The sequence below is a fragment of the Cucurbita pepo genome, chromosome LG14 (genome assembly GCF_002806865.2).
Source record: "Cucurbita pepo subsp. pepo cultivar mu-cu-16 chromosome LG14, ASM280686v2, whole genome shotgun sequence".
Lineage (NCBI taxonomy): Eukaryota > Viridiplantae > Streptophyta > Magnoliopsida > Cucurbitales > Cucurbitaceae > Cucurbita > Cucurbita pepo.
The window spans coordinates 8,169,887-8,182,126 of NC_036651.1; the positions used below are offsets into that span (position 1 = coordinate 8,169,887).

The 12,240-nt window shown below is 39.5% G+C and overlaps 1 protein-coding gene across 1 annotated transcript; it reads left to right on the forward strand.

The window, feature by feature from the left end:
• The first annotated feature begins 661 nt into the window (after window positions 1–661).
• On the forward strand, window positions 662–9,591 carry LOC111810507 (glycine-rich cell wall structural protein 1.8-like). Its single transcript, XM_023697215.1, has 3 exons — window positions 662–1,441; window positions 6,904–6,957; window positions 8,658–9,591. The coding sequence occupies exons 1-3, from the start codon at window positions 676–678 to the stop codon at window positions 9,464–9,466; spliced, it is 1,629 nt and encodes a 542-aa protein (XP_023552983.1). The 5' UTR covers window positions 662–675; the 3' UTR covers window positions 9,467–9,591.
• The last annotated feature ends 2,649 nt before the right edge of the window (window positions 9,592–12,240 follow it).

The window sequence follows — 12,240 nt, forward strand, 5'->3', positions numbered from 1 at the left end:
TAATATCCTTAAAATGTGACGATTTATTCCAATATTATTGCACTCCAAATGAAAGATTATTTAATGTATTTTGTTCAAGTGGGAATTAGGGAAACATACATAAATGATATGTAAAAGATATTATAGTAATGCAATGTCGTTTCATAACCCATTTCATGTCTCAAATCTCATGGCGGCTCAAGAAGGAAAAAAGAAAAAGAGCACTAATTAAATAAATGTTCTTTATGTAGTGGATTTTTATAGCCATTTAATTTAATCATACAAATATCATAATAAAACCAAATAAATTATCAACCTTAACTAATGGGAAGCAAGAAGAACCGATCAAAATAAACTTAGTGAACTATAGATATTACTTTTTAAGTTTATCTTTGCTCTTTCTCTAAATCTTACAAAATCTTGCAAGATCCTGTAAATGAAAGATGACATCAAAGCCTTATGTAAATATTCATATGATTTACTTCAAATCTAATGTGTGAGCCAAATAGGAGAAAAGGCACACTATAGTGCTTGCTTCATCGACATTTGTGGAGATACATATCCAAATTGTTTTTTATTTCCCCATGTGGCGCCCTCTTTACCATTAAGCACACCATAGAGAAGATGATGAACCCTCCACCATTTCCTATATAAGGAGACCAATGGTGTCATTCTAGGTATCCTCAAATTCTCTCCATGGCTATCACTAGAGTCTTGTGCCTTAGCTTTCTTCTCCTTGTAGGGTTCGGTTTAGCTTCGGCTGCCCGAACCCTTCTTGATTATGATCCCCGAACACGTCACTATGGTTACGATCGCCCTAACCCTAGAGAAGGGTACGATTCGGGGCATCGTGACGAATCCTATGATAATGTATATGGAGGAAGATCGGGTGGAGGATATGGAGTCGGAGGGTCGGCTCTTGGAGGTTCAGGCTATGGAAGTGGTGGAGTAAGGGGTTCGGGATATGGTAACGGTGGAGGAAATGCATACGGAGGAGGGGTTAGCTCCGGCGTAGGAGGAGCAGGATATGGAAGTGGGAGTAGATATGGAGGTGGAGAAGATCATGGTGTTGGTTACGGTGGTGGGCGAAGTGGAGGTTATGAAAATGGAGGCAATGGTGGGTATGGGCAAGGAAGAGATCATGATATCGGCTATGGAAGTAGAAATGGAAATGGAAATGGAAATGGAAATGGGTATGGAGATTCCCATGGATATGGAAATGGTGGAGGAGTCGACGGTGGGTATGGAAGGGGAGACGGAGTAGGAGGCCATGCTGGTGGTTCTGGCATTGGCGCCGGCGGTGGTTACGGAGGCCATGCTGGTGGTTCTGGAATTGGGGCCGGCGGAGCTTACGGCAGTGGAGGAGCTCACGGAGGAGAACATGATAATAGCAAAGGAAGTGGAGAAGAAGGAGGTTATGACGGTGGATATGCACTCACAAACTCCATCTCAAACAAGAACTGAAACCCTTTTTAAGTAATGAACCCAATATTCATTATGTTAACAAAATAAAGAAATTGGGTGAGTGAATGTTGTTTTCTTATCTATGTCGAAACCGCTTTCAATGAATGTCAAATTCGAATCAACTGTTCAATGATAAAACCAAATTTGGATGACATTGGTATGGAGCAAATTGATTCAATCATACTTATTTTCTCCATCTATCGATTTGTTTGTCAGCACAACTCAAAGGAAGGTTACTTTTAAAGGGAAGTATTAGGTTGTGTGAGTCATTAAACTTGACTTGTTAAAAATTTTGTGATTTATTTAGGAGTGGTTAGTGGTATTAACTTTGAGAGAAAGTTCAAAAAAACTTGTTGTAATATCTCCCAAGTAAATACTATGTATGCTCTTTCCAACAACAATAAAGATGATTGAAAGGTTAAGTGTTTAGTTTCTTTGTTTCAACCATCTCTCTCCTTAAGTTACTTTTTTTTTTCTTTGTTTGTTTTGATATATTTGGATTGTGGGTCATATCCAACATTTAGTATCAAAGTCAGGATGTCGAAACAAATGTCGTCACCTTACAAAGTCACTAGAGGAGAAGTGAAAACGATAAAGATCGGAAGGGAAGAGAGTGTAACGCTCTAGAACCAATTACACAGAAAGAGTAACAACGTAACATGGTCGATAAAGATGCGTGTTAACTTACAGGCACAAGGCGTGTGGGACATCGTCGAGCATGGTGACGTTGAGAAGCGTAACGACAGGATGACTCTTGCCACCATCTACCAAGCAGTCTCGGGGGACTTATTTCTCATGTTGGTAGAGAAGGACTCGGCAAACATAGCATAGGAGGCACTGCAAACAATGCATGTGGGTGTGAAACGTGTCAAGGAAGCAAAGGTGGAGACCTTGAAGAGTGAGTTCGAGGCTACCCGCATGAAGGACAGTGAGTCAATAGACGAATTTTCCATGAAGTTGAGGACAATGGTCAGCGGCATTCTTTCATTACGCGACGTGGTGGAGGAGATCTCCGTCGTCAAGAAGTTCCTTTGAGCAATTCTGTCACGACCCGATTTTCGAGGCTTCGAAAAATCGAATCGTGAGTAAAAAGATGAAATCGAAAACGAACAAAAAGAAAAGAAAATAAAAAGAAGAGTAAAATAAAAATATGAAAATCAAATAAAATTAAAATATTTCAAAAGAGGATTTAAGTTTACAAAAAGGAAATAAAATACAAATATAAAAGAAATTCGCAAAAGACTCCAAAAGACCGAAAAGGGACTGACGCTCCGCAATGACCCCTCTGTGACCACACATTTCTCCAATGCTCCTCCACCTCGACCGACACCTGAAAAAAAGAAGGTAGAAAGGAATGAGTATAAAAATTATACGGAGTAAGTCACCTACTTGTAGGCTCTCTTTGCATCTTAATTTACAGATTTCCACGGTTTCCTAACTCGGTTCTAGGACATCTGATTCTAGTCTTAGTTCCTTGGGGCTTGCCCCTTGGGTTTCAGCGATTCATCGTTCTTTCTTTGAACGCCTAGAGGTTCCTTACGCCAAGCTAATGTGGTCGGTATCTCTCTATAAGGTGCTACCTCTACATGGCTATTTGGGACTACATGGTATCTAGCCTAGGGGTGTGCTGAATACCCCTACGCCCATATAGTCCCCCTATGGGGGGCGCAACCCAACCCGTTCCCATGCAGCTAATGGGCTGTACGACGTGGGGACACATTTCCCATGCAAAATGGCTAAGAGCAGTAAGGACTGATTAGGGACCCTTGATCCTCCCACGAAGCTATAGATACCGTTCTCATGCTAGCAATCTATGAACACTCCGAGGTACCTTCTTGTCACGGTAAACTGCTAAGTTCCTAGGAGAAAATTAAATATGGCTGGAGCGAAATATCGCTCCTAACAATAATTCCCTAAGCTTATCATAGAAATGGGCCCTAGCAATTAACAGAATGTGCATCCAATCGTCTTCTAACATCATACTATATAATTCATGCAAACTAGGCATACCGGCTCAACGAGGCGATGACCTCCATCAAGCACCCAGAGCACGAAGTTCGCGCTCAATGGGGCGAATTCGTCCATCAAGCACCCGGAACACAAAATACCCAATTCCAACATAAATTAAATGCATGCATACATACAGCAACACTCATGTTATTCACCCAATACAATCATATCAAACACTCTGACTAATAATTTACATGGAGAGTTAATCTGAAGTGAAACTACTAGCATGCATGCAATCCAAGCCAATCTTACAAGTATTTCTTCCTAAATACCGGGTGGTGATTTACCTGGTTGACACGTGCCCTTTTTGCTAGCGTTTCTTTGCCAGTGAGGTGTCCAAAAATACTGATTTCTTTAAATTAGGTCCCTATTCACGTAAAAACAGTATTAGAACTGGAACCAGGACAAAAATCGGGCAAACAGAGAGCAACCAGGCCAAATTGGCAGTTCCACGCGCGCTGGGAGTGCATGGTCACGCGCGCAGGAAGGCGCTAGTCGCAGGCTGCACGCGCGCCCGCTTCCACCAAACTTCTTCACATATCAGCGTAGAATTGTTCCTAGATGAATATATCAAGATTTCAGATCTTGATTCACAAAGGAAAACGTAGATTTGAGAAAACGTTCAAGATCCTTACCTTGCGGGTTTTTTGATTTCTTGATGAAAAATGGGACTCCGGCCACCCACATTCTTTTTTCCCTTCCAAGAAAGTCTCTCTATATCATGATCTTCACCGGAATAGACTCCGATGGTAGTTTTTTGTGAGTCTTCCTGCGGTTCATCCCTTCTTCTCTCTCTAGGTTCTCTCTACCCCTTTCTCTCACTATTTCTCTTTTGCAGGACTCTCGATGGGTTTCATTTGGACCTCTTAGGTGGTTGGAGGGGCAAATTTACCTATTTGCCCCTCTCTCGACTTTTCCTATTTTTTTTTCTTTTTCTCTTTCTTCGGGTATTACAAGTTCCCCCAAGATTCATGCAAATTGTTGCCTCCATCGAGCAGTTCGGTGACCTCAAGAACATGTTGGTTGAGAAGGTCGTTGACCGTCTTAAGGTCCATGTAGAGAGACTTCGTGGCTGCGGAGACAAAGAGGAGGAGAAATACCTCTAACTCACACATGAGTAGTGGCTCGCACAGACAAAAAAGAAAGATGCAATGACTCTTCTTTTTCACGTACGAGGAGACGGTGGAGCCATAACAAGAAAAACATAGGTCGTGGACGTGGTTGCGGACATAACCGTAGACGTGGTGGTAGAGGAGGTCGTGACAATATCTCACAAATTCATGACAATGCCAAGCCTCGGAAGGACAAGAGTGTGATCAAGTGTTACTCTTGTGGAAAATACGGGCATTATGTGGTAGAGTGCTACAACAATGGGCGTGATGAGGAGCTAAACCTCATGTTCACGGATGATGAAGAACCCACATTGATGTTGGCTTAGAATATACTCAACCTGTTGGTGCTCAATGAAGGGAAGGTTATGTGAACCCCTTCATAGATGGAGATGATCAAGTGGAGTCCAGCATGTAGTACCTAGACAATGGAGCGAGCAACCACATGACTGGAGATCGAGCAAAGTTCAAGGAGCTTGATGAGAAGTTCACTGAAAACGTGAAGTTTTGCGAATGATCTGTATCGATCCAAAACAAAGGGTTTATCTTATTCCAGTGTAAGAATGACGATCAATGTCTATTAACTAAGGTGTATTACATCCCGAGTTGAAGAGAAATATTATTAGACTTGGTCAATTGACAACATAAACATTCCTCAAGATATTTTTAGAGTGGAGATAGTCGACTCGTTCCTCAAGATATACAACATAAACGAAGCTCTATTGATGAAAGTAAGACGATTGTGAAACTGCTTGTATAAGATACTAGTTAAAGACCATCAACATCTTCCAAAATTATTCATTGGCATTGACAACAAGAAAGTGAAGAAGAAACCAATGGGTCAAGAGANATTGACAACAAGAAAGTGAAGAAGAAACCAATGGGTTAAGAGAAAAAGGAACCGAAGAACATAACCAAGAAGAAACCAGAGGCTACTACAATCAGCGAAGAACAACCTAACCACGTAAGCCTAGAGAAAGGCCACCAAAGCGTAAGAAAAAGGGACATCAAACTTGTCCTTTCAACCAAAGAAGGCTAGAGGAATGTATAAAAAGAAGGTTGAAAGACACAAGAGTACCCTGTAAGATGAAGAAGTCCCTACACATAACAGAGAAGCGGAAGAAATTGTATGTTGTGGAATTAAAATTTCTTAGGAAGAATATAGAGTTGATCAGGGACCAAACAACCTTGACACTACGTAGCAACATGCAAATATTCTCACCAAGACCCTAGCAAGGGTTAAGCTTTGCAAACATGAGGAGTTATTGAGAAGTCAAGAATCTCAAGTAAAATAAGCTTAGGCCGAGAATGTGAGTCATTAATCTTAACTTGGTAATTATTAAGTTGAATAAGTTTAGAAAATAGTTGTGATTTATTTAGAAGTATAGCCAGTGATTTTAACTTGGAGAGAAAGTTGAGGAAACTAGGTGTGCTTTCTCCCCCATAAATAGTTTTACCACAAAAACAGAATTGAATTGGTAAGTGCTTAAGGTTTCTTTGTTTCAAAAGATCTCTAGTCAAATTGTTCTTTTTAGTTTTTTTTATTTGTTTCGAGATATTTTGATCATGGGTCATATCCAACCCATTGAAGGTGTTTGAGTAGGTAAAATGTTTGTTTTGAATCAAATATCATTTTATAAGAAACTTCAAATATACTTAGATTTGACGGAGAAGTAGAATAATAAGACTCCAAACACAACAATATTTCTTGACTAGGGAAGTTATGATTCAAAGACTTTAATTTAGAAGTCTTTAAAATTGGTATGAGAAGTCTCATTCTCATTTAAACTTTGAGCTCTAGTATGTATTGGTGAAAAGAAACTATATGATATAATAACTAAGCATGAGATTTTCTTTTATCGTAACAAAGGATTAAATTTAGACAACCAAAAGATTGAAAGAAAGTAACAATGAGCTTCTCCCTTAGATATGGAGGAGTTACCCAAGATGACCTTTTCATTACGGTTGGGGCTAATAGGCGAACGTACGCATATTTTGGGGAGGCCACATGTCACACATAGAAAAACTAGGGAAAAACCTAGTGTGTTGCCTCCGGCTAGTCTCGAAGTGTGGACGAGCACACAATGAGTGGGACATGCGTCTTGTTCTTATAAGATATCTATAAATTCGTTTGAGATACGTATGCTAAGATTCGAAAAAAAGAATATCGAGGACTGTGCATTTGGACCCGCTCCTGGCAGGATAGCATGAAACCTTCGTGTAAGAGTTTTTCCAATCGCATGTGATGCCTCTGAAGGGTTAGTTTTGCCCATTTAATTCGACCTTTATTTGACTGTTTTCAATTCATTTGGAATAATAAGTTTATTATAACTTGAATTAGGGTCAGCTAGTGAAATTCTGAAATTGTGGAGTACCGAGCAAGCAGGAAACAAGAGTGAGTACGGCATGCACGACTAAGTAAGTAGCCATTTGAATTTTCTTGAACAGTACTTATATAAATCGGTAGAATGTAATAGCATGCAAATATGATCTACCATACATAGCTAAAAAACGCACGTCTAGGGTATAGAATTGAGCTAAGATTTTAAGTATGCTATATATGATACATACAAATATTTGAAATGTCTTTAGAATGAGATTTCTAATTTGTATATTGTGTGAGATGTTTTCGTTCTATTAGTTACTCTATACTAAGATTGAAATCTATACTCAAGGTGATTGATTGAATTATCTCCCTATTAAGCATACATGTATGTTTTGAGAATGAGATATATACTCCATGAGAATGAGATATATACTCCAAGTGATGGATTGAGTTATCTTCCTGTTAAGCATGCATGTACACTTTGAGAATGAGATTTGTACTCTAATGCTTAATTGAGTTATCTCCTTATTTGAGCATGCATGAATGTATTGAGTTAAGAAAAAGACGCTATAGTTAGGACAGTTTGACGATTAACCTAGGTCAAGATACCTCTAGTAGACCGAGCACCACAAGATCATTAGCAATGATCAGAGGTCTAGACCCTAGTGCTCTGAGAATCAAATTAATCCCAATGAGCTAGTCTAGTAAATCTGCAACGCTAGAAAATATGAACAACTATCTGACTTCGATTGAGTTTGTGACAAGCAAGAGAATGACTCAAGATTTCGAGGCCTCCTAGAAGTTCATATAGTCGTAGAACCTAAGCTTAAAATACCTAAAGTCTAATTACAACAGATGAAACTTATACCCTTAGCTTGTAAATATCATGTCTACAAGTTTGATGAAGAATCCTCAAGACAAGACATAGAATGTTTGGACGAATCTCACTTTTAATCTTTCGTAATCGAAACGTGCAACTCTAACATTTTTCTATGGTAGAAGATGATGACATGGTTGGTTCAGTTGAACTAGATACCCATAATTCAATTTATCGGGTATCTCATCTTTCCACTCATGTAGTTTGTTTTAGATCATTTTTACCATAGAAAAAAAAAAGATTAGGTTAAAGATTCTAAAATTTTATCTATAATGGAAAAGATTTTTTTTTATTATTTTCTTTTTAGTGCCAACATGATGAGATTTAATATCCTTAAAATGTAATGATTTATTCCACCATTATTGTACTCCAAATGAGAGATTATTTAATGTATTTGTTCAAGTGGGAATTAGGAAAACATGCATTAATGATATGTAAGAGATATTATCTTAATGCAATGTCGTTTCATAACCCATTTCATGTCTCAAATCTCATGGCGGCTCAAGTAAAAAAAGGGAAAAAGAACCCTAGTTAAATATATGCTCTTTTATGTAGTGGATTTTTATAGCCATGGTGAATTTAATCCTACAAATATCTTCCTAAAACCAAATAAATTATCATGTTTCTTTGCTCTTTTTCTTAATCTTATCAAATCTTGCAAGATCGTGTTAATGGAAGATGAGATCAAAGCGTTGCTTAAATATTCATATAATTTAGTTCAAGTGCAACTTGTGAGCCAAATATGAGAAAAGGCACATTATAGTGCTTGCTTCATGGACATTTGTGGACGTGTATATCCAAATTATCTTCTTTTTTTCTGCATGTGGCGCCCTCTTTACAATTAAGCACACCATAGAGAAGATTATGAACCCTCCACCATTTCCTATATAAGGAGACCAATGGATTCATTCTAGGCATCCTCAAATTCTCTCCATGGCTATCACTAGAGTCTTGTGCCTTAGCTTTCTTCTCCTTGTAGGGTTGGGTTTAGCTTCGGCTGCCCGAACCCTTCTTGATTATGATCCCCGAACACATCACTATGGTTACGATCGCCCTAACCCTAGAGAAGGGTACGATTCGGGGCATCGTGACGAATCCTATGATAATGTATATGGAGGAAGATCGGGTGGAGGATATGGAGTCGGAGGGTCGGCTCTTGGAGGTTCAGGCTATGGAAGTGGTGGAGTAAGGGGTTCGGGATATGGTAACGGTGGAGGAAATGCATACGGAGGAGGGGTTAGCTCCGGCGTAGGAGGAGCAGGATATGGAAGTGGGAGTAGATATGGAGGTGGAGAAGATCATGGTGTTGGTTACGGTGGTGGGCGAAGTGGAGGTTATGAAAATGGAGGCAATGGTGGGTATGGGCAAGGAAGAGATCATGATATCGGCTATGGAAGTAGAAATGGAAATGGAAATGGAAATGGAAATGGGTATGGAGATTCCCATGGATATGGAAATGGTGGAGGAGTCGACGGTGGGTATGGAAGGGGAGACGGAGTAGGAGGCCATGCAGGTGGTTCTGGCATTGGCGCCGGCGGTGGTTACGGAGGCCATGCTGGTGGTTCTGGAATTGGGGCCGGCGGAGCTTACGGCAGTGGAGGAGCTCACGGAGGAGAACATGATAATAGCAAAGGAAGTGGAGAAGAAGGAGGTTATGACGGTGGATATGCACTCACAAACTCCATCTCAAACAAGAATTGAAACCCTTCTTGAGTATTAACCCAATATTCATTATGTCAACAAAATAAAGAAATTGGGTTAGAGAATGTTGTTTTCTGAATCTATGTCCAAACTGTTTTTAATGTATGTCAAATTGGAATTAATAAGTGTCCCACTCCAAAATTTGAGACTCAAAATCGAGACGGAGCTCAACAGATTATGCAATGAAAGCATGTAAAATGAGATTAACAAGAAGAAATTGCTGAAAAATTTTAGCAATTAAGAACAAAAATTTCAATCGAAACAAATTGTTCAAGTAGTATATGAATTTCATTGAAGAAGTTTGTGGGGTACAAAATGTACGAAGTAACTATGCATGACATGTACAGACTCCTAGACGGCTCAAGATACTCCTTTGTGGCTTTAAGACTCTCGAACGCTCTCCCGCCTTGATCCATGGCATCACTCACCTGAAAAAGAAGAGTAGAAAGAGATGAGTATAAGAATAACCAGAAAGCAACCTATTTGTAGGCTCTTTTCACATCCTTATCTTAGTAGATATCCACAGCCTTGTCTCGGGGTTCTAGGGAGTATGAACTAAGCTCCAACTCTCTTCTCTATACCTTAGGTGTTTGCTCATTTTATGCACTTTATGATTAGTGTCTTGGGATAAGGCGCGACCTCATGAATAAAATTAAGGGGACAGTATGGTTACACCTGAATAGTATCACTCTCTGAACATCATCCGTGGAAGTTAGCTAACAACCCGCCCACCAGACCATGCTACCACTAAAATCGGTGGGTTGTGATCTTTGTGTGTTATTCAGCTACTAGTCATCTTACATGGTCCCACGCTTCCCCGCTCAGGAATAGGTTTTTACAGCTCAGTGGACCTGTTCAGGAGACCATTTAGCTATCACCACTAGGTCGAGACACAAATCACAATACCCCATTTAGCTCTGCCTAGTTCAACGATCTTGGTATCGGAGTAGAGAGGGAAATGGAGCTTCTGGATACTATCCACACTGCTCAAGTCTGGTGAGCTACCTCGATTGTCTACAGTCACCATGGTGTCCTACTAGGTCTTTCTAGTGCAGATCTTGGTAGCTTAGATTTGGATTCATTCATCTCTAGGATTCTCGCGCAAGGTCTCTCAAACCTGTCGTGGTCTCGACTACTGGGGTCTGGGTCTGCTGGTCATCCTTTTGCAGACCTGAATGCGCGGTATCCTAGAGGTATCCTATTCTAGGTGTTTGTCTAGCCTACTTAATCTCAAGCGCTCTAGTCTCGCCTCATTGTTTCTCCCTATACTCAATCAAGGAAAGACAACACAAGCAATCACGCACTTGAGTTAACATGTAGCAGTTCATGTCATATTAACAAATATGTTCGACGGGGAGATAATGTTTATCTTCAACCAGAGTGTAGATTTCACAAATTTCTCTTCCTCCTTTCACATGCAAACTATATCACAATCTCATCCTAAAGTGGTTTCACAGTCATCGATTCTAAGTACGATAGTGCTTGCAATTGTTTTCACAATAGGCTTTCATCGACAAGTGACAATGAGATTCGACAATTCTTTCCCCTTCCTCTCACGATTNTTTCATCGACAAGTGACAATGAGATTCGACAATTCTTTCCCCTTCCTCTCACGATTTTTTTTTACATTTATTCTCATACGATCAATCTTTATTTTTAACATGTGTTTTGTTAAAATATCATCATTAGCCTAATGGGGTCAAGCGGAATGATTGGATGAGCCCATTATCTATATATTTTTTAAAAATGATTTAGACATTTTAGTAACAAAGGTGTTTGAGGAAAATGATTTAGATATTTTAGGAGCGAAGGATCTGTTTTATCTAGCCTCTCTTATAAGTACTCATCCACCCTACTAAGAGTTTTCATCCCAAGAAGTCCTAACCAGTCTCAAGTACAGTAGAGGACATAATTTAGTAGTTTTTACAGAATGTCTTTTAATTTCTTCTTAATTGATTTCAATAAAGAATAGAGTGTTTCCCACAAATAATTATGTTCAACATGTTCTAAGAGAGTAATGACGTTTTTCTTCTTCCTCTACAGTCATGCTCGTGGGTTGTGTAGCTATTAGATCAGTCGATGTTGACCCACATAAGCATTGTCAGCCTTCTCAATAAGCATTTCGTTAAAAATCGTTCATATTGCTCGTCTTTCTTTCATTCAATTCTAGGAATCGATCGAGTTCAAATGGGATTACCCACTTCATTTTGATATTAAATATACGAAATCGAACAAGTTCGATCACTGTCCAACAAGGGTTTAGACCATTTGAATGAGCTTTTGTGGATGACATTGCTTCAAATTAATAAATAATGTTAATTTAAATTCAAGACATATCCTTATTTTCAATCTTTTCTTTATCGATGGCCACGAAACTAAGGTTTAAAACCCTAATTTCATCTTTCTTTTTACTCCATCGTCGCTTTGTACTCTTGTAGCAGTAAGCTTATAGTCTTTATTAGATTGTATCTTCATATGAAACAGTACTTGTGTATTATTTGGTGTCGTTGTGTAGTTAGTTATCACGTCAGTCTAACACACCGAATGTCTCCAATTCAAGTCTAGGGATGCCACTTGTGATGTCCCACATTGGTTGAGGAGGAGAACCAACCACCCTTTACAAGGATGTGGAAACCTTCCCCTGATAAATGCTTTTTAAAGCCTTGAGGGGAAGCCCGAAAATAAAAGCCCAAAGAGGACAATATCTACTAGCGGTGGGCCTGGGTCGTTACAAATGGTATCAGAGCCAGGTTCCGGACGCTAGGCCCCAAAGG